Consider the following 22,680-nt stretch of genomic DNA (forward strand, 5'->3'; position numbering starts at 1 on the left):
GAGAGCAGGCCACTCAATGTGAGGGAGATAGCATTGGTTTGCTTACTTAACAGGCACCCAAGATGGTCTAATTGTCCTAAAGTTTTAGCTGCAGCCACTCAAGATAGTCCAAGTTGAGGGTGCTACCATCTGATACCTGGATTAAAGCTTGCAAAGCCATCTCTTTGATATCATCCAGTACTTCTCTGGGGATACCTACTGCTTGATCATCTGGTCGGCTGTGTTGTCCTTCTCCAGCTAGATGGTTGATTGTCAATTCCACCCTTGCCTCATTATTAGCATAGTCTGCTGTTAATTGATTTAGTAAACACTTCCATCCCCCTTCCCACAGGATGTATTCTTTAGGTGAAAACAACATGGTCATAATATATTTTAAATCATAGGGAGTTATGATGTGCTGTAAACATGGCCCTCATTAGGCCATTAAAACAAGGAAAGTCTTTCCTATGGTCTTTAGCGTCCCTACACAGATCTTTGATTTCCCCATAAACCAATGGCTGATACCTGGGATTCTGCCCCCTTCTTTCATGACATACCAGGGCAATGAGGAGTTTCAAGGTTATTTGCCAGTCTCCTTCCTTAACTGGAGGCATGGCCCAGAGTGGAAAGGATGATTGACAGTTGGGGCATGACCCGCAGTTTTTGAGGTGGAGTCTGGAGGTTCGTTCAGGGCAGAAGAGAAGGTTGTGGTAGCAGGAAGTGGAGGAGCCAAGATGGAGGGAGGATGCTCAGGCTTCTGAGCCACATTCAGGCTCCTTCCATCTTGACTCTCCAAGGCATGGTACTCTAAGATAGCCTGGCCATCACCATCTTGGACCACTGTTGAAGGTCTGAGAAAGGCAGGTTTGAAGGGAGGTCCCGAGTTAGGCGTGACCAACAGATTGAGTTTTCAACACACTTCTGGCTGGGTCTCAAGGATGGTACAGAAGATGGGAAGCATGCGGTGTGCAGTGGCATCCCTTTTTGATCGAAAGGTTGTACAGTTTAACTCCTAATGAGTCCCAAAATTCAGTGGTATGGATTTCGTCAGCAGAGGCATCTGGAAAATTTTTAACGATCCACCCCATTATTAATTTTAATTCATCCTTTGAAAATATTATGTCATGATCAATGAAAATTAAAGCATCCATATATGCTCTTTTCTACTTTGGACATCTGGCTGCCCATTTTTCTCTGTCTGTGCCTTATGTGGAAGAGTCACCAGAACACCCCAAATCAATTATGGGATGTGGGTGGCTATTGTAAGAACACAGTGGCAAAAAGGGCAATAAATGTCTTGCATTTCCCCAAACCCACCTACAATCCTATACAGGTGAAACCATTGTTGTCCCTGGCGATCCTGGGCAAGGTCCCTTGAAGCAACGATGAATCCAATGGGCCAAGCACAATCCAAAATCCTGGGGAGCACTGGCTTATCCGTCAGCTAATGCCAGCTGATGTGACTGACACAGGGAGCCCTGAATGTCATGGTCCCTGTTCAGGCACCAAATGTCACAATGAGGGTGGCTGCAACAAACCTCTCTGGTTCCCTGACTTCAGGGCGAGAGTAGCGAAAATGAAAAGGGGCAGGATGAATGGAGTTGTTTAAAAGGAACTTTAATAACAGGGTGAAAAACACTAAACATGGAGAAGTCGAGAACAGTGTGAGGGGCAGGATCCAAAGACCTGAGTCAAAGGGGAAGCAACAACATGTACACTTGGGGGTAGAACACTCTCAAACAGTAACCATATAGGGGAAACAAGAAACCAGTACACATGGGGAGAAGAACTTGGACAACTTAGCATAACAACACTAAAGGCTTATGGGGGAACTCTCAAGCTCACCCTAAGTTAGACAGATGATTTCCCAGGGCTTGAAACTCATGCCCAATTCTTTTGGGGTAAAATCTGGCTGACTCTGAGTTACAGCTGGGCTATCTCCTACACTGCTACTTTGCTCTGGCCCCTTGGGAACATGTGGCCCAGCAGAGCCTCAATGATGTCCTTGATTCCACAAGGCTCTAGAGGGTCACAATGGTCCCTTGGATCCATGGTGCTCTGCAGTTTCACAATGGCCCCTTCATTTCACAAGGCTCACAAATGTCCCATTGGTCTCCATAGGAATGAAACCACAGAGCCCCATGTTTCAGGAGCTGATGAACAGCAACCACCAGAGGCCAAGGCAAGCCTGACCTGTCTGTCCTGGCAGGTTTGCTTGGAGCAACCCTTGGATATTTGAAATTATGAAAGTGGAGTCCTAATTTCAGGCATTTGTGCCTGGAGAAGGATGATTTTTTCTAAGTAAACCAAAGCACAGAGTACTTTCCAATATTTGGTCAACAGGTGAGTGGTGCCCCTCAGGAGTTAAAGACCAGCCAGACTTGTCTGTCCTGGCAGCTTTTGTCTGGCAGCAATCCTTCGATACACAGAAATTTGGAGGTGGAATCCAAATTTTGGCCATGGATACCTGGAAAAGATGGACAGTTCTTTTCTATACAAAGGAAAGCCCAGAGCCTCAGTGTTTCAGGGGCAGATGGGAGTGGCCTTCCACATTCCAAGGTCAGCCAGACCTGTCAGGTGACCCCTGGGAGGCCAAGGCAGCCACACCTATTTCATGTTCCCGTGCTTCCGCAGGGCCCTGCAGTGTCACAATAGCTCCTTGCTTCCATGAGGCCTTGCAGTTCTACAATGGTTCTCTTGCTTCCATGATGCCCTCAGGTGTCATAATGGCCCCTTGATTACACAAGTCCTTAAGGATGTTAATAGTGTCCATGGTTCCACAAGGCCCCACAGTATCATAATGCTCTATTGGTTCCATGAAGCCTTGCTGTGTCCAATGGCCCCTTGGTTCCAGTGAGGCCCAGTAGTGCAACAATGATTCCCTTGGTTCCACAAGTTCCCAAAGTGTCACAATGGCCCCTTCCTTTCTTGAGGCCCTGCAGGATCACAATGGTCTCCATGATTCCATGGAGCCTTGCAATGTCACAATGGTCTCCATGGATCCACAGTGTCTCGCAGGATCACAACGGCCCTTTGCCTCCACGAGGCCCTGAAATGCAGCAATGGCTTCTTGGTTCCAAAAAGCCCTGCTGCTTCACACTGGCCCCTTGGGACCATGCGGCTCAACAGAGCCACAAAGATGTCCTTGGTTCCATGAGTCCCCACAGTGTCACAGTGGCCCCTTGGATCCATGGTACCCTGCAGGGTCACAATGTTCTCCTTGGTTCCACAAGTTCCTACAGTGTAAGAGGATCCACAAGGGCCTGCAGTGCCACCATGGCCCATTGGTCCCACAGTGCTCCACAGTGTCACAATGGTCTCCTTAGGAAGGAGACAAGTGAGCCCCAGTGGTGCAGGGGCAGATGAGAGGCAGTCACCAGAGGCCAAGTCTAGCCAGATTTGACATGTATGGGCAGATTTTGTCTGGGAGTGACCCTTGGATAGAGAGAATTTTAGACTCAGAATCCCAATTTTGGCCATGGGCGCCTAGACAAGAACAACAGTTCTTTCCCATAGGAATAAAAGCACAGAGCCCCAGTGCTTCATGGTCAGATGGGAAGTGGCCCTTGACATGTCAAATTCAGGGGGACCTTTCAGACAGCCCCCAGGAGTCCAAACCAGGCAGACCCGTTCCATGTTCCCTTGACTTCATTGGTCCTAACACTGTCACAATGGTCTCCTTGATTCCATGAGGTCTGGCAATGTCACAATGGCTTCTTGATTTCATGAGCCCCAACAGAGTCACAAGGGTCCATTGGCCCCACGCAGCCCCAATGTGAACCAATGGCTCCTTGTTTCTATTTTAAATCAATCCCAATCAAACCACAGTTTGATCATTGATCCTTACTTCCATAGGGCCCATGATTTGCACAATGGTCTCCTTGATTCCATGATTCCTGGATTCCACAGTCTCACCATCGTTTCCTTGGATCTCCATTGACACAACTGACCCATGGTTCCATGAGGTTCTGTAGTGTCACCGTGGTCGCTGTCAGAGGCTGGATGAGATCAATGTCCTGAGACACCTTGGGATGCTCGGAATGCCCGGTAGGGCCAGGGCCTTGGTTTGTGGTGGGACAGAGCGCTGCCCCCAGCCCTGGCCTGGCAGAGCTGTCAATCACACAGCAGGTGGGGATGTTATTCCAGCTCTGATTAGCCCAACTGTTAATCAATCAATCAATCATACACTAGCTGCTGGTGCTACCCTGGCTCTGATTGGGCAAGCAACTGGCAGTCACGCCCCAGGGGCGAGCCCATGAAGGCCCAGAGGCTTAAAAGCCGGAGCACAAGGCCAGGCCCTAGTCTGGACCCTGCCTTCTCCTAGGGTTTGGGACAGAATAAAAATCCCCCAGAGTAGAAATTAATTTTGAATTGGGTGAAATATCTGTAAAGGGTGAAAAGTCTGTAAGGCCTAGGCTAAAGGGAAAACTGTGAAAACTGCAGGACAGAGAGAAGGAGGAGACAGGGGGGACAGATAAGGAGAAACAGAAGCTGCTGCGGAGGCAGGTCAGCCTTACCCAGAAATTCTTTCTGATAAAAAGAACTAGCAGAAAATGTCACACGAAATCAGTAAAAATAAACGTGTATGAACCTATTGTGAAACTGTATGCATATGTATTTGGAGGGGGGGATAAAAAGGGATCTGAAGTTCTCAGAGGTACGCATGCCTTTTTAAGGAGAGCAATCTCCACATGTGCGTCCAGTGCTGTAATAAACATACCAGCTTTACAACTTTCACAAGTTGTGGGGTACTTTTTCTTTTCTCTGCAAAACATTGTGGCACCCCAGATGGGACTTCTCTGTCCCCGCAGGGGCAGGGGGATAGGCGGACCTCCAAGATGTGCCCTAGGATTTTTTTTTACTGGTGGGGCTCTGCTCGTCTCGGCTTGCCTCCTACGAGGACAGACAAGGACCTGCTGGCCTGCAGAGGAAAATACGTTATGTACTGAGGAGCCCCCGGGGAAAAAGAGAGCTAGGGAGTAAATCACTCAGAGACATCTGGGTGCAGCTGGTGGAGCAGCTGGATTAGAGACAGGGGTTCATTGTTCTGATAGGGCAGACCACTGGCAACCCTGGGGGTCGGTCAGGTGAACCCATGAACCCATGTATGTTTGTGTGTGTGTGGGTGTGTGTGTGCTGTCTGGATACTGTATCATTGTATGGTTAATGCATTGTGTGGTTAATGTGTCTGTAATCGTGCGAGTGTATGGTGTATGAAAAAGGGAGCAACCAAGTGAGTTCACCCATGGCGTGGGGGGTTGAGTCCTACCCATGTTTGAAGCAGCTGAGTGAGGCCTGAGGCGCCGGCTGCAGCAGGCTGTGGGGGCAGAGAGAGAAGTGCCCTGTGGAGAAGCGGAACGTCAGTGATGGTATTTATTGTGTTTAAATGTAGTGATTTGTGTAGAGTGGTACATTTTAACCGTGAGTACGAGCTCAGAGAGTTCCTTTGCCCTGGATGTTTGAAGTTGATCTCTGGAATTTTACTGTGTGCTGTTATTTTGATTGTGTCCAAGGAGAGCTGATGTGGGTAAATGCTGAATTATGGTATGCTGTGTTGTGTTGAGGAAAGTGGGCACTTTGAGAGATATGCCCTTTCCCAGTGATTTTGTGTGGTGATTTTCTTCCACTGCATTGTGGTAATTTGATTCTTGGATTGTATAGTAGTGTTTATGGAAATTTTAAGATTTTGTTTGCTACAAGAGTAGCATTTTACACAGGAGAATTATAGTATGGTGATTTATGCTTAACTACGATAAAGCAAGTTAAAGGAATACCAAGAATTCTCCCCCTCACAGAAATTCAAGCCTTGACTCCAGTGAATTTGAGATAAAGGGTGGGGGGTGCATGTGTCTGTGTCTGTGGGCATATCAGAGTTTCGGATGTGACAAGCACAGCCTTTTTGCAAAGCAGTAAAACAGGTGTAAGTAGACACAGTGCTTAATTAGATTGTGCAAGAAGAGAACTAGAAACGACTGATATTTTGTAAAACAGAGTTTAGATAGAAGAAATGAATTAGTTAATGAGACTTCAGCTGGCACTCTAGTAAGTCTGGATTGGGAACAGCTTGCTGTAGAGGATTTAGAGCTTCCGGTAATAAACAGAATAGCTTGCCTTTGCGGGAAATTTTGGGGAGCCTTCGGTGCATCAAGAGGCTGGCACACTGCGTGGGTATTATTGCAGCGCAGAGTTTGTGAGAAACGCTGGTATTGCTATTGTTCTAATAAGCGTCAGGGCACGTGCCCTGAGTGTAGATTAGAGGTTTCTGATCAAGCTGATTCAGAGTCTAAGATCTTAAACCTTGTGTGTGGGAAATCATGTCTGATACCTGCCACTTGGTGTGTGTAGGAGGAAGACCAAGAAACTACTGAAGCTTTGTAAAGAGAAGTTTGGGTGGAAGCGAGATAGGGCAAGGAGAAAGAGATAATGAGAACTGACAAGAGCAAAGAGGTTCCTAAACTAGCCCCTTTTAGGAGGGGCTCACTGAGAGGAGGTTGCCAGTAAGAGCAGCTCAGAAAATAAAAAGATTTATAATACTTCATTGCAGTTAGTACTGTTTTAAAATAGGAAGATAAATGGGATAGGGTTTTTGTATGCTGAAATGTCTCTTTTTTTTAAGAAATCACCCAGAATGGCAAAGAGACTGTGAGATCAGACCACCCTCTGGTCTTGGCCCTTTTAAAGGAAAACAAGGCAAAGAGAAAGCAAATCAAACATGTTTGATAAGATAGCAACGTATGAAGTCAAGCAAAAATAATCATGCTAAAATGCAAAGCAATCACAGTTCGCAAAATGAGTACATATGATTTCTTAAAGGCTCCTCCCAAGGTGAGGGAGGAAAGATAAAGATGACCTCCCCAAAAGGGAAGAATTTTAGTCGACACAAGGGCCATATATTCAGTTTTAAACAAAAGCTTTAGTACCTGTGCAGAATGTTTATGTTGTAGTCTGGGGAACAACTGAACAACTGGCCAGTCTGAGAAGGCATACTTTTGCAAACCTTTAAAGTAACCTGTGTACAATGTGTACTTAGAAGCTTTTGTACAATTTGCTCAATTTGCTAAACATTCTCAAATGAGAAAGGTTACTCTGGAGGCAAATGAAGATGTTAGGCTTAACATTAACAGACAATGAAATCATGAAAGACATTAGTAAGGAGATATTAGAATAAGTAAATAAGTGTTTTCAAGGGTAGGGCCTCTGCTGTACCAGGGAGAGTGAAAAATACCCCCCATGGTAATCAAGCTTAAGGAAAGAACACAACCATTGAGACTTGAGTAGTACCCTCAAAAGGAATATAGGGAACACCTGAGCTAACCTGGTTCACTGTTTTAGGCCTAAGAGATGCCTTCTTTTGCCTCCCTATCCACGAAGCCAGGCAGAAAATTTTTGCACTCAAACACAAGCTCACATAGTCCATGTGCCTGGAGGCTTCAAAATTCCTCACTCTGATTGGGGAACAGCTTGCAAAGACCCAGAGTCCCGAGAAGCTCCACAAGAAAAAGGAGGCTGTTGCAGTACGTGGATGATCTTTCAGTAGCCAGTTCGACGAGGGAAGCCTGGACGGTAAGCCTTTTGAATTTCCTAGGACTCCAAGGATGCAGAGTCTCAAAGAAAAAGGCACAGGTAGTGAAACAGAAGGTAATCTACCTGGGGTAAGAAGTGAGTTATGAGCAGCAGACTTTAAGGCAGGAAGCCCTATGCCAAACCCTGAAACCCCAGACAACAAAGGAACTCCAAACCTTCTTAGGCATGGCAGAGTAGTGCCAGCTGTGGGTTCATAATTATGGACTGTTCGCCAGACCCCTCTATGCTCTTATTGCCAATGGGAACTGAGATCTCCAGTGGACAAGAGACACCACACAGGCCTTTCACCAGCTAGAGAGTGCCCTCAGGTTGGCTCCAGCTTTGAAACTTCCAGATGTAAGTTAACCATTCTTTCTATTTTTTCATGCAAGGAATTTCCCTGGGAATATTGGCTCAGGACTTGGGTCCATACCAGAGGGCAGTTGCTTACTTCTCTAAGCAACTAGGTGCAACAGCCGAAGGATGGCCAGGTTGCCTCAGAGCTGTAGCAGTAGTTGTGCTGAACATTCAAGAGGCACACAAGTTTACCCTGGGACAAAAATGACTGTGCTAGTGTCCCACACAATGTCCGCAGTACTGGAAGTAAAGGGTGGCCACTGGCTTTCACCAGAGAGGTTTCTGAAATACCAGGCCATCATGGTAGAGCAAGATGATGTAGAGATAGTGGTGACTAATATTGTCAACCCAGCTTCTTTTCTCAGTGGAATCAAGGAGAAGCAGTACACCATGATTGCCTAGAGACCACTGAAGCTACCTACTCCAGCCGCCCAGACTTAAAGGACACTCCTCCGGACGATGCAGAGACCTGGTTCACTGACAAGAAAGCAACATTGCAAAATTCACAGTGACTACCTGCAGAGAGGTAATAGAGTGTGGACCCTTACCAACAGGTACCTCTGCACGGGATGCTGAGATAAATGCATGGACCCATGCCTTAGAAACAGCAAAAGGCATTCAGAGTTGTGCATGCACATGAAGCCATCTGGAAGGAGAGGGGACTGCTGACCACACAGGGAAAGAAAAGACAATCCAGCTGCTGGAAGCAGTTCAGCTACCTGAAAAAGCATATTAAAGCACACCAGAGAGTGAGCTTGAAATTGGAGGAGAGAAATGAGCTGGCGGATGGAGAGGCAAAGAAAGCAGCAAAGGGTGAGGTACAGATTTTCCTCGAAGGTAAGCCATAATACAATAATACTAATCAAAAGAGATGTACAACTGCAAGGGGTGGGCTACCATTGAAAGAGAGCTAGTAATCCCTTCCCATTTTCGTGGTTACTAGTGAAGGAAGGGCACTAGAAAACACACTAGGGCCTAACTACTTAAAGCCTTTTATAGAGTGTGGCTCCTTTCTCAAAATGACCGAGGCTGCGAGTGATACAGAGTGCCCTGAAATGAAGTGTTGACTTTGAAGTAGTAATTCCCACAGGCTTTCTAGAACACACATCTGATTGAAAGAATTGTTGTATCATTGTCAGGAATTTATATGCCACTATCACTCAGGTGAGCTGATAATGTGATCCTTGCCTCCAGACTAACCTCAAAATATCCCCCCGGGCCAAAACTCGATCAGACTGGGAGAGGCCATGGGCCTGTACAGCAGTGGCAAATCAACTTTTCAGAACTCCCAAGGAAAGGGGGGGTATCAGTACTTACTGGTATTAATAAATACATTTTCAGGGTGGCCAGAAACATTCCCCACCAGAACTGTCAAAGCTCAAGAGGTGACCAGATCATTTTTACAAGAGATAATACCACGCTTCAGAGTTCCAGCCACAATATCCTCAGATAAAGAATCACCTTTCATTTCCAAAATAGTGCAACAGATTAGTAGCCATCTGGGCATAATTAGGAACTTCACACCCCATACCGCCCCCAATCAAGTGGCCAGGTGGAGAGAATGAATCATTTGATTAAGCAGCAAATCATAAGACTGGGGCAAGAAGCTCTTCCACTAGCACTATTGCAAATTCAAACTAAACCTTTTGAGCTAAAGAAATGCTGAATCCTTTTGGAATGCCTTATAGAAGACCATATAGAATACAAGGGTAATGTCCAGAATGTCCACTTACATGGTGGCATTAAGCAAACGGCTCAGAGAAATTGAGAAACATGTGGCTGGAACTCGGAGCAGGGAGTTAGATAGCCTGGGGACGATGTATATGTTAAGTCTCTTACAGAGAAGACTTCGGAACCATAGTGGGAGAGACCACTGCAAGTACCTCTCACCACCTTCACTGCAATCAAAATCAAGGAGCAGAATGCTGGATCCATCACTCTCGGGTGAAGAAGGCCCAGAAGCCCCTTCAGGAGTGACACCAGGAGACAATGAACTGAGACTAAAACTTACTCGGGCAAAATGAGTATATTGTGGTCGGGAGTAGCTCATACTTTAGTGTACAGAATTGTTTTGTATGGAATTATAACTGAAGTTTTAGAACTAGAGAGTACCTCTACCCAAAGCAATGCTGAATGGCCTTGGTCCCTGGCATTTAATCAGTATACTGGATCCATGGGAAAACCTTCTGAGATAAAAGATTTTAGCAAGAATGGGAACTGTGAACACTTCAAGGAATCTGAGGAGAAGAAATCAAAGTAATGTGCTTAGTCATCAATAGGATGGCTTATGAGAGACCAGATGTAATTAGTGTCTGAACCTCCCCTGGTGTATATGAACACCAGGAAGTCTGTGATAACCTAAGTGAATCAGACTGTTGGTGTAATTTCACCCTGATACAGCCTGTAGAAGTGACCTGCCTTTGAGCTCGAGTTACTGTCAGACTTTCATTAGAATTCAAAGCGGACACTGCACTTTTTACCACAGCGGGGCCTTATACACCCCATACTAGTTCAGACTCTACCCAAACTCCAAACTTGAACCTAACGTAGTAAAGAATGTGACTGAACAACAGCTATGATTCAATCCAGAATGGTCTCTCAAACGTGTGGAGTTGATAATGCAAATTAACATCTCAAAAATCCAACCAGCCTGCTCCTCCTTCCTAAAAACTTCCTTTGAGGGCTGGACAACATGGTCACAAAAACAGGCATATCTCAGGAGCAGAACAAGAAAGGAAGGAGCCAGCTCTCCTGGTGCCTAAAACCAGGAACACCAAGAAATCAGTTTCCTTAGGTCATTTTCCAAGCTGGTTGGCTGAACCCCCAGGCAATGGCTGGTAAAGGGTGCTGAACTGCAGGTGGTAAATTAACCCAAGCAAGGAAGGTGATTTTCCTTATTTATAGCTATCCCTTTTCCTACTGAGATTTGGATCAGTGATTGTCCCAATCTGAGGCGGTTAGGTTCTGCTTAAAAGAGGTAGAGAGAGAGACCCTCTCAGAGCTCAGCAGCAGGCTGTAGGATTTTGAGCATCACTTTTGTGCTGAGTGTTTCAAGTAGCAGAAACCTGATCCCAGTTTCTTCTGAGGCACTGCAATGAATTTAGGCTTTTCTCTCAAGATTTCCCCTCCATTATCTTCTGCCCTGAACACAGTCCACAGCTTGATCTTAGCTAGGGGCAAGGTGGGTGAGGTTTTGTAGACCAGGAGAGACATTCCTGCTTGCCACACATCTGAGAAATCAGGTGCTTTGGAGGGAGAGGGAGAGATTAGATTCCCTGAGGTCTCTACATTTCAGAACAAACATCTGCCTCAAGTATGACCTAAACCTCTGTCAGATACACTTGTGAAGTGTGTCTGAATTTGTAGTGTGAGCCCAGCACATCCCTTTGGCAGGGAGGGATGATCATGGACAGAAAGCAGTTCCTGTTCCCCATAACAAACATCTAACTGGCATATTAGGGACAAGATTAGGAGTTTTAAATGGAATTGATTCAGAAATACTGATGAATAAACTGGCCACTGCAGCAGGTAGCCTAACAAAATTGAAGCAGCCTTTATAGTAATCTCTATTGGCATTAGGGACTAGCCAGTGACAGATTTCAAAAGTACTGCCAAAGTAAAGAAGTATGAAGAGGCCGGGGACCAAGACCACAAATTGATAGTAGAAGCACTTAGTATAGTTCAAGATAATGTGTCTTTAGCTTTCAGTTGTATACAAGCACAGTTATGGATACAAGCAACAGCAGCTCTGATCATATAGGAAAGGGGTGAAGGTAATTTTCCAGCTGAAATTTGGAAAATTGAGTGAGATAATGCAATTGATTTCGAAAGGAAGTTTCAATCCTGGTGGACTATGGTGAATTTCACCTATGATCCTGTTTCTAATGTGGCCACTGCCTTTGTGCTTACCATATGTAATGCCACTGTTTATGGTATCCATCCCATCATTGCCCTAAGATTAAACCATGAAGAAACAATACTCTATCCTTCAGAACATAGAGTGTGGGCACGAAAAGATGAATGAAAAGTGGCAGACAGTAAACTTAGAATCCTGCATTACTAGAGAACAAATGAGATTCATTTGTGAAAGCAATACTGCTAATGCCCAGGATGTGTTTGGACACTGAACAGAGTATTTGCCACTTTGAAATTCATCCAGTCACTGACCAGAAAACTGTGCTCGTATATACTGGAAAAGGGTGTATGTTTGAGAACTGCTTGTGCTGCTGTACAAATTGATAGCAATGATGTTATTCTGTTTAGTAGAAACCATTCTAATCTCTGTATTTGTAATTTTGTTCAGATTATTGGGTGCGATTTTTCGTATTTGGTACCAGTAACATCCCACCAGCTGATTACAGCCAATTACACAGTGTATCACAGACTACCACCTACCCCTATTGGGGCGAACCTTACATTGGTAAAGCAATTAATTAAGCACCAAGACCTATTAGAAGTCTTGAAAGGAATCCAAGAAAGTGGAAAGAAAACCTTAATTACTGTCCAACATGATACAAAGGAGATAACCAGAGTTCTACAAAGAATAAAATAAAATATAGATCATCACTGGTGAGATTTGATCTTTGGGTGGTCCCCAACTGCAAATGGAATCTTTAATAAGTTGTGCCACCCTATTGTAGTTTTACTAATATTAGTTGGGATAAGCTTAGGATTATCTATTACATTGTTAAATTGGAACTGGAGAATACTACAACGAATGGCTGTACTAACCTCTTTATCAAATGTACATCATGAAGCATTAAAAGACACTTATTGTCGTGAGAGTTTTCATTAAGTAAAAGAATTTACTTATTTCCTAGGAAAGGGGGGAATGAGACAGAGTAGGGATCCATCCTGAATTAGGTGAAGTGTCTGACAACGGTGAAAAGTCAAAAGGCCAAAGCTGAAGGAAAAACTCGCATGCCGAGACAGCAAGGAGACAGAGAAAGAAAAACAGAAAAGACCACGAGGTCAATTTGCCCCGACCTAGAAATTCCTTTGATAAAGAAGAACTGGTGCTAAGTGTCATGCAAGATGAATATGTATGAACTTATTTTGAAAATGTATGCATATGCATTTGGAAGAGGGATAAAAGGAGGTCTGAAGTCTTCAGGGGTACGCATGCCTTTTGAAGAGAATTTTTCTCTGTGTGCGTCCGGCACTGTAAATAAACATACCGAGCTTTACAACTTTTATAAAGTTGTGAGGTTTCTTCTTTTCCCGCAAAACAGTTTTCTATAGCAAAAGGGGAAGTTCTTACATGCACCAGCAATGAGGAAAAACCCCAATAATTTTAATCTCTTCTTCTGTCAGCAAGTGATGTTCAGCCACTTCCTAGGAAGCAGAACTTCAGCAGTTGGCGTGGTTTATCAAAAAGACAAACACTGTAAAGAGGAAAATCCCCCTATTCTTCCTCCTTCCTTAGCTTTTATACCAGAACTGGGGCCATACAGTCTGGAATATCCCTTTGGTTAATTTGGGTCTCTGGCCTGCTGTCCCTTCCCAGGACCTGACCCACTGGCAGCCCCTTGACAGAGGGAGAATGCTGAGAGACAGCAGGAGCCAAAGCAGGGGTGTGTTTCCAGCTCCTTTGTGGCTCCCAATGCAAAGCGCTGTGAGGGCTCTTATAGGACAATGAAAAGGCTAAAAAGCATCCAGTCACAGCTTTCCTGAGAGATTCCTTGAGCTGCTGGTTCCTCAGGCTGTAGATGAGGGGGTTCAGGGCTGGAGACACCACCGAATACAGAACAGACACTGCCAGATCCAGAGATGGGGAGGAGATGGAGGGGGGCTTCAGGTGAGCAAATGTGTCAGTGCAGAGAAACAGGGAGAGCACGGCCAGGTGAGGGAGGCAGGTAGAAAAGGCTTTGTGCCGTCCCTGCTCAGAGGGGATCCTCAGCACAGCCCTAAAGATCTGCACATAGGAGAAAACAATGAACACAAAACAGCCAAAAGCTAAACAGAAAGTGACCGCAAGAACCCAAACTTCCCTGAGTTTGGAGTGTGAGCAGGAGAGCTTGAGGATCTTGGGAATTTCACAGAAGAACTGGCCCAGGGCATTGCCATGGCACAGGGGCAGGGAAAATGTATTGGCTGTGTGCAGCAAAGCATTGAGAAAGCCACTGGTCCAGGCAGCTGCTGCCATGTGGGCACAAGCTTTGCTGCCCAGGAGGGTCCCGTAGTGCAGGGGTTTGCAGATGGACACGTAGCGGTCGTAGCACATGACGGTGAGAAATGCAAATTCTGATGCAATGAAAAAGGCAAAGAAAAATACCTGTGCAGCACATCCTGAGTAGGAGATGTTCCTGGTGTCCCAGAGGGAATTGTGCATGGCTTTGGGGACAGTGGTGCAGATGGAGCCAAGGTCGCTGAGGGCCAGGTTGAGCAGGAAGAAGAACATGGGCGTGTGCAGGTGGTGGCCGCAGGCTACGGCGCTGATGATGAGGCCGTTGCCCAGGAGAGCAGCCAGGGAGATGCCCAGCAAGAGGCAGAAGTGCAGGAGCTGCAGCTGCCGCGTGTCTGCCAATGCCAGCAGGAGGAAGTGCCTGGTGGAGCTGCTGTTGAACATTCCTTCACTCTGGGCATCATGGACTGTTGAAAGAAGACATTGAAAAGCTGAGACCAAGCTCTTGGAATCAACCCTATAGGGTTGTTTTAGGAATTCCCTCAAAACTACTTCTCTACCTGTGTGGAAACTTCACTCAATATGTTTATTCTTGAGCTTGGGTTTATGCTCCTGAGTTACTGATTCATCTTCAGCACTGCTCTCAGCCTGCACCCTGGGGAAGCCCACAGGGAAAACAGGGCTCCCTCTGCCCCATTGCAGTCAGACCTGCTGGTCTCCACACAGGTGCCCTTTGCCCATTCCACCTCCCTCTAGTTCAGGGTGATCCAACATAAACTGAGCTTGAAAAATTAAGTCGAGTTTTTTAAAAACTCCAGTTTAAAAGTCAATTTCTCGAAGCCCTTCTCTCTCTCCCTGTGCAGCTGGACCGGATGAGATACTAAGGGTTGTTCTGTCTCTCTGCTTCCTCAAGTTGTGCCTACTGGGAGCTGTTTCTCTCTATCCAAGCGCTGTCCCTGCCAGTGCTGCCCCAGCCCAGCCCAGCCTGGGGGACTCAGCTCTGCCCTGCATACTCCTCCCAGCACAGGGCACTGCCCAGGGACATCTCCCTGGCACCAGAGCCTTAAGGGCAGGCCAGACAAACAGAGATGCTGCAAGCCAAGGTGCTGCTGCTGCTGTCTGTAGGGAGAGGAGGCTGAGGAGGCACTTTCTGAGGGAGAGCTGAGGCCCATCTGCTGATGCTTAGGCTGACAGTGCAGGAGTCACAGTGACACAGCCAAAGCTGACAGCCCCTTTCCCTTCCCTTGAGGAGAAAGCTGAGAGCACCCCTGGCCATGCAGCACCATCTCCACAACAGGAGGAATCTGCCCTGATGGGGGTGGCTCCTTCCATCTCCAACTTCTTTCCTGCAGCGTCCATGGGGAGCTGCCAGGCAGGCTGACAGCTGCCCCTGACAGGTGGGACATGCCCTGGGCTGGCCAAGAGCCCTGAGGGCTGCAGGAGCTGCTCTGCAGGACAGCCCTGGGCAGCCCTGGCTGCAGCCCCAGCTTCAGCCCCTGCAGCCGTCCCTGGCAGCAGGAGCCATCCTGCCCTGTGCCTCTGATGGTGCCCAGGGCAGCCCCGCTCTGCAGCACATCCTCCTCCTCCTCCTGCTCCTGTGCCCCAGAGAAACTGGGAGAGTCCTCCTGACACATCCCCCAGGCTGTGAGTTGTGCTGGCTTCAGGAGATCCCTCCAGGAGCACAGGGGACATTGCCCTGCACCCACACACTCACCATGCACAGGATTGTGAAGATCTTTCCCCAAGTGAAGTCTCAGCTCAATGTCTTCCCAATCCTGATTGCCTTCAGCCTGTCTCTGCCTGGCTCCTGTCCCCTCAGTGCCTGCAGGCAGAGCCCTCAGCCCTGCTGGGCTGGGAGAGGAGCTGGGCCGGGGAAGAGCTGTTCCTTTAAAGCTCAGCAGCACAGACACAGCAGAACGATTTTAATGAGCCTCTTGGGGCATTGATGTTGTTTACATCAAATTCAGTCCCTGAGAGAGTGATCAAAGAACTTTTCAAGAACTCAAAGTTTAATTTAAATTTTGAAGTTTCTTAAAGTTTTAATGTGTGCCACAGAGAGACACGACTCACAAAGTGTCCCAAAGTTCCAGTTAGAACAGAACACTGGAGGCAGTGATGACAGCTGGGGACAAACAAGGCAAATGTGTCTCTGGTGCTGAGCAAAGTTGGTTGTGTTTGAGGAATGCAAAGGGCCAAGGCCTGAGCCCAAGCCCCTGGCCAGGCAGATGCTGTCCCTCCCTCCTTGCTCAGGGCTTTTGCCGGGATGGGCACTGGCATGTGGGGATGTGCAATGGCAAGGGCAGGAGCATGGGGCGGCCCCTGCCAGGCTGCTGAGCAGGGACAAGGAGGCAATGAGGCCCCAGGCCTGCAAGGGTCACTTGTCTCCTGCTCCTGCCTCAGGCCCAGGCCCAGCAGCCATGGCCAAAGTGCTGCCCAAGGTGGCTCTGGCAGGGCTGTCTTGCAGCTGCTGCACATGCCTGTGCCCTGTGCAGCCCAGGCTGTCTCACAGTGTCCCTGCCCTGCACCTCTGTCCCTGCAGGCTCTGGGAACAGGTCCCCCTGTACCTTTTTGACACATACCTTGGCATATTGGAATGTTGTCCACATGGATGGCTGCAGAGCACCGAAACATAAATTCTCATCCCTTTTTTCTGAAAATAAAGGATCATAAGTCCCTATACTATCCTTTGGTGGTTTTCATTATAATAAAACTGACTGTTTTGAATAGAAGGGTGTTCATCTTTGTGTGTACTAGCCTATACCCTGGTTAAAATAATTAGGAATCATTTTAGGCATTGGCATTCATGACCATAGCACCCCAGGTAGGGGCAAGTTAGAATCCATGTATTTTTCAATACAACTGTTTTTTCTGGAAGCTTGAAACATAACTGAAGAGGACAAGTGAGAAGTGACTATTTTCTTCAGCCTTATGGTGCTTCTTTTTTAAGAAATTCATGTGTAAAATATAACTAACCTGATGTCACTTTTTTTTAGCAGAAAAAAACGGGTGATTAACGGTAACTAAAGTCTATCCATAAGACATTCTATAAATCTTTAAATTACTGAGCCCCAAAGGGTAAGTTATCATGGTATACCGTAAAAAGGGTACCTTTATCAACACCATATGGACTACACTGTATCTGGCCTTTGGACACTCAACTTTTCAGCTACCTCATACAGACATGTTCATACACACAGACAAGTGTGCAAAAAGGTTCCTCATCTGACTTCACCATATCCCAGTGGCTTTGCAGAGCAGTCAGAAAATACACATTGATTCAAATGAGGAAACAGGGGGCTGTGGAACAATGCAGGGACCAGATGCAAGGCAGGGTCTTACAAGCACACTGATCAGCATTTGTCAGCATCTGTCAGCATGACTGACCTCACTTATGGTATTATTCCTTTATTTTCCGATGTCTATTTCTCTCCAAACCACCTCGATCCCTCCCTTTTCCTTCTTTGGTTCTTCCTCTAACATTACATATTAAGTCTAGTAAAATTCAAAAATGCTGCTTCCTTGCACCCCAATATTAACCCTGTAACACTAGGCAGTAATACCAGTCATTTTGAAAGCCATCTGGAGAGCCTGGCTGGCCCTTTCCTTTACTGGCAGCTTTGCCTCCTGCCTGCCTCTATCTGCCCACACAAAGCCTTGGGCTGATCTAGACTCCTTCTGGTGTTGGACCAGAGCCCTGCCCTGCGAGGGAAATTTCGTTCTCCTGCTGTCCAGTCTGGACTTCCCAGCTGCCATTTTTATTAATTCTTTCTTTTTCTATCTATTTTCTATTATGTCAAAAGGTTCCACCATCTCTGAAACCACCGTTCAGTCCCTCCCAGGGCTCTCCTCTGCTCTCCCCAGTCGCCACCCCACTAAACACAGAGCTCCTCTGTCCCTGTACAGTGCTCATGTGCTTGAGGCCATGGGTGCCTGGATGGGAAGGACAGTTCTTTTCTACAGGAAGGAACCCACAGAGCCCCAGGGTTTTGAAGGCAGATCAGAGGCAGTCGCCAGAGGGCAAGGCCAGCCAGACCTGTCTGTCCTTGCAGCTTTTGTCTGAAAGCACCCCTTGGTTATTTGAGGAGTTTTGGAGGTGGAATTCCATTTCAGCCACACGTGCCTGCACCAGAATGACAGTTCTTCTCCACAGGAAGGAAAAGGCAGAGCCCCAGTGTTTCAAAGGCTGATTAGAGGCACCCCCAAGGAGGCTAAGGCCAGCCAGACCTGTTTCCCTTGGGAATATTTGTCTGAGAGCAATCCTTGGGTAGACAGAATTTGAGAGGCCAAATCCCAGTTTTGTCAATGGGCATCTGGGCAAAAGGAGGACAGTTCTTTTCCATAGGAAGGAAAGTACAGAGCCCCTGTGTTTCACAGGCAGATGAGAGCTGGCCCTCAGGAAGCTAAGGGAACCTAGACAGTCCTGGCAGCTTTTGTCTGGGAGCTGTCCTTGGATAGAAGGAATTTTGAAGGCAGATTCCCAATTTTGGCTATGGACATCTGGACATGAAAGATGTTTTTTGCATGGAAAGAAGAGCTTGGCTGCTCAGTGTTTTGAAGGCAGATGAGAGGTGGCCCCCAAGATGTCAAGACCATCCAGAGCTGTCTGTTTTGGCAGGTTTCCTGTGGGAAAATCTTTGAATATAATCAAATATGGAGATAGAATCCCAATTTCAGTCATGAACCCCTGGAGGAGGAGAGTTCTTTCCCACAGGAGAGAAAGCACAGAACTTCAGGGCTAGATGAGAAACAACTCTCAATATTCCAAGGTCAGCTGGACCAGTCAGGCCAAACCAACCAGAACTTTTCCATGTTCTTGGATCTCTGGGGCCCTGCAGCATCACAATTGCCCTTTAGAGGCCCCGTAGTATCACAACAGATCTTTGTTTCCATAACACACAGCAATACCACAATGGTCACCTTGGCTCTGCAGTGGCACAATGGCTCCTTTCTTCCATGAGGCCTTGCAGTGTCAAGATCGTTTATTTCGTTCCATGGAATAGTGCAATGGTACAATGGTTCCTTGGTTTTATTTGGCTCCCCAGGATCACAATGGACCCTTGGTTCCTCAGGGCATGGCTGTGGCACACAGGCCCCTTGGTGCCATGAGGCTCTGCAGTATCACAAAGAGCTCCCTGGTTCCACAAGGCCCTGCAGAGCCCATGCACTCAACAAGGCCTCAAAGTGCCATAATGGTCTCCAGGATTCCAAGAGGCCCTGCATTGTTACAAGGGCACTTTGGCTCCACGAAGTCCTGAAGTACCGAATGGCCTCTTGATTCCACTGGGGTCCTCACTGTTACATCAGTTCTTAGTTCCACCAAGCCCTGCAGTGTCACAATGGTCTCCTTGGTTCCCCAGAGTCAGAATGTCCCCGTGGTCTCATGGACTGTTGTGGTGTGTTGTAATGTCCTGTTTTAGATTTCCAGGTCACCTCCCAGGTGTGGCAATACCCGTCTCCCTTTCCCCCTCGCCCCCTTGATGAGTGTGCCCTGTCAATCAGGCTTACCATTCCAACAAGGCGTCGTGTGGTTAGTCGAGTTCAAAGGATGCCCCTCAGGCCTGGGGGTCATTGGCCTGTCCAGGTGTCCCTCGTCCCTTGAGACCCCGCCCCCCCCCACCTGGTTGGTGGCTCACCTGTCCCTTCCCCTTCCCCTGTCCCTGAGCTTAAAAGGTTAATCAGACCATGCGGTCGGGATTCTGTTGGAGCAGTTGCCCCGGTTCAGACCTCTGTAACTATGGAATAAACATCTGGAAACCCTCCAGCGGAATCCTCTCCTTTCTCTCTTCACCATCGCCAGAAGCTCTCTCTCCTGAGGTAAACGGAGTCCCTGACAAGCCTGGACTTGTTCAGTGCCCTGCTGCAATCTCCAGCAGCCAAGGTATCTCTGGGGAGATTTACACCACAGTGCTGCCTTTGGCCCAGCAGCGAAGGTCAGACTGGCCCAGGCACCATCTAACTGGTAATACTGGGATTCACATTCCAATATATTGGCGTCCCTGAGGTGGGCAGAGCGACTCCGCAGCCCGAGAACAGACTTGCAGTACCTCGGAGAAGCTTTTGGCAGCCATGAATCCAGCTTGAAGGGCTTTGGTTGCATCGCCCTCAGCTAGAGACTTCGGGAATATTCCCAGAATAAGTTTCGTGGACTGTTCGGCGCCTCTGAAAAGCCCAGCTCCCTTGTGGTGAGCAGACTTTCCAGAGGGAGAGGAGGACAGCCTCTCTTGCACACAGAGAGGTCCTTTTCCGGTGAAGAGACCTACCTGCCTGCCTGTACCCAGCCACCTACAGCTTCCATTTCACGTGAGTATCTCTGCTTTCGGTAGAGCAGAAGCTCACAAACAGACTCTGCCGTGAGTTCTGTTCCTTTTTACCTTTGCATTTTTGGCTGCGCAGCCCCACAGACGGGAGCGTTCTAGCTTTAGCTTTCTGCTGCGTGTTTCACTGTCTTTTGGAATTCATGCCGGAGCGGGATCGCTCTCTGCCCTTCCCCACCGGCTTGGCAGCATGCTCGGCTCTCTACACGTGGTCAGGAGACTCTCTCTCTTCCATGGCGGGGGAGGGGGAGCTCTCGGCTCTCTGCTCCGCGGAGGACTCTCTCTCTTTCTCTGTGCGGGGGAGGGGGGGCTCTCTTTCCACGTGGCCGGGGGATCTCTCTCGGTGCGGGGTGGGGAGTGCTCTTTGCACACGCGGCGCGGGGGCCCGGTTTTGGCTTGCCACGTGGAGTGGCTGCTCTCTCTGCTCCGCGGGAGGGCTGCACTCCACGGCGGCGGAGGCTTTGTTTCTGCCTCGGTTCGGCAGGGCGTGCCCTGGTGCTGCTGCCTGGGAATTTTAAAAGCGGTATATACAGCTGCATTGTGAAGCTTTTGTCTGCTCGTTATCGCTTTCTATCTGTGGTTTTTTTTAGAAATTGGTAGCTGATTTTAGCTTTGTTTTTGGTCAGGCGGGATTAAGTACTTTTCTTTTTACATCTAACATGGGTTCCAAACATAGCATTGTACAAAAAGGAGTGTATTTTAATATTGTTAGCATTTTAGTCAATGGTAATGTGAAATTCTCTAAAGGAAAATTGAAACAGTTTATAAGATGGCTTTTTCTGCAGTTCCCAAACATTTCCCCTGAAGAAATCCACAATATTCAATTCTGGGATAAAGTTGGGAATGAATTGATTACCTTAGGACAATCTGGCAAATCACCCTCAGCTAAATTTGTGTTCTGGAGTTTACAAATTCGAACAGCATTGCTCAAACAAAAGGAAATGGAGAAAAAGCCAAATGTAAAGCCATGTACCTCTGCTCTCCCTGTTTCTCCCTCTCCTAGCTCTAAAACCCCGAAACCTCTTTCCCCAAAACTTGGCATTTTAAAGAGTGCACACTCATTGGGAAGTCGGCTCCCAGAGTGTGCAAGAATACCTGAGTTGTTTTGTTCACAAAGCTATGGCCAGGCTGCGTGGAAAAATTCCCAACCCCCTGTATCCCCTCCTCTAAAACCCAGAGCAAGTGTCAGCTTTCCAGAGAGCAGTGATGCCCAAAATGGCCCCCAGTCCCTAAGGGGTTCACAAGATGGTGGATGCCACGTGGCATCTTCCCAAACCTGGTCTTCTTCTTCCCAAAATCCTCTTAAGCATTCCAAAATTCCATCCCCATCCCCCTCTCCTCCTGTTCCTCGTGACACCTTCCCCCCTCCCCCCGCCTTTCCTGCAGTACCCTCGGCTCCGCCCCTCTACTCCTCCCAGGGGGCGTCTGCTGATGTGATGTCACCAGGCGTCCCCGCCCCCTGCCAGCCCCTTGACCCCGCCCCTTGTTCCCACAGTTTCCCCGCCCCTTGCCGGCTCCCTGTCCCCGCCCCCTCCCCGGGTTCCCACGGTGGGGACACACCCACTGCCTGCCCCCAAACCTGTAGCTGTGATCCCAATGCTTCTGATTCAAGGGATACAGAGCAGGGGACAGCAGACCCAATGCATAGTCCCATGTTGTCACTAGCTCCTGTTACGTTTCAGCCTGCAGCTCAAGCCAGGGCAGCTCCAACTGCTAATTGGAGTTCTTTTGGACGACAATTGATTAAAGAGATCTGTAAATCTCATTAGGAATATGGTCCACACAGTCCATATTTCCGTGGCCTTTTAAATTCTGAATTGATTAGGACTGTGGTAATCCCACATCATTTAAAACAGCTTTTTTCCTGCCTCATGACCTCCACGGAATTCAAATTATGGGAATCAGCATTGAAACAACTGCTAAAAGATGCTCTCCCAGGCTTACAGGCTGATCCAAACACAGCAAAAGACAACAGTGGTAACCCTATCACCATTAAGCACCTCTGTGGTGAGGGCCAATGGTCTTCACCCTCTATCCAAGCTACTGCAATTCCTGCAAAAACACTTGAGAAAGTAAAAGAAGCAGCTGAAAAAGCATTCTTTTCCCTCCAACCTGAGGGGCCTTTGGAGCCCTATAGTAAAATTTAACAGCTACCATCAGAGCCTTTTTTGAAATTTGTAGAAAGGTTAACTAGAGCCATTGAAATACAAGTTAAAAAAGTGAATCCTAGAGATGAGATTTTAGAGGAAATAGCGTTTACAAATGCAAATGAACAGTGTCAAGCGGCAATCCTGAGCCTTCCTATGGAACCTCCCCCTACACTAAAAGATATGCTTTTAGTCT

At 47.5% G+C, this 22,680-nt stretch overlaps 2 protein-coding genes across 2 annotated transcripts in view; one reads left to right on the forward strand and one right to left on the reverse strand.

The window, feature by feature from the left end:
* LOC141727862 (olfactory receptor 14J1-like) overlaps nt 1-14,467 on the reverse strand; it is a 31,068-nt gene extending 16,601 nt beyond the window's left edge. The window contains exon 1 of the mRNA XM_074534145.1: nt 13,562-14,467. Within this exon, the coding sequence (XP_074390246.1) occupies nt 13,562-14,467 (906 nt within the window). The remainder of the gene's footprint in view (nt 1-13,561) is intronic.
* Nucleotides 1-22,680, forward strand: part of LOC113460769 (uncharacterized) — a 1,042,778-nt gene that overhangs the window by 338,549 nt on the left and 681,549 nt on the right. The window lies entirely within an intron of this gene.

The sequence above is a fragment of the Zonotrichia albicollis genome, unplaced genomic scaffold, assembly GCF_047830755.1.
Source record: "Zonotrichia albicollis isolate bZonAlb1 unplaced genomic scaffold, bZonAlb1.hap1 Scaffold_257, whole genome shotgun sequence".
In the NCBI taxonomy this organism is placed as follows: domain Eukaryota; kingdom Metazoa; phylum Chordata; class Aves; order Passeriformes; family Passerellidae; genus Zonotrichia; species Zonotrichia albicollis.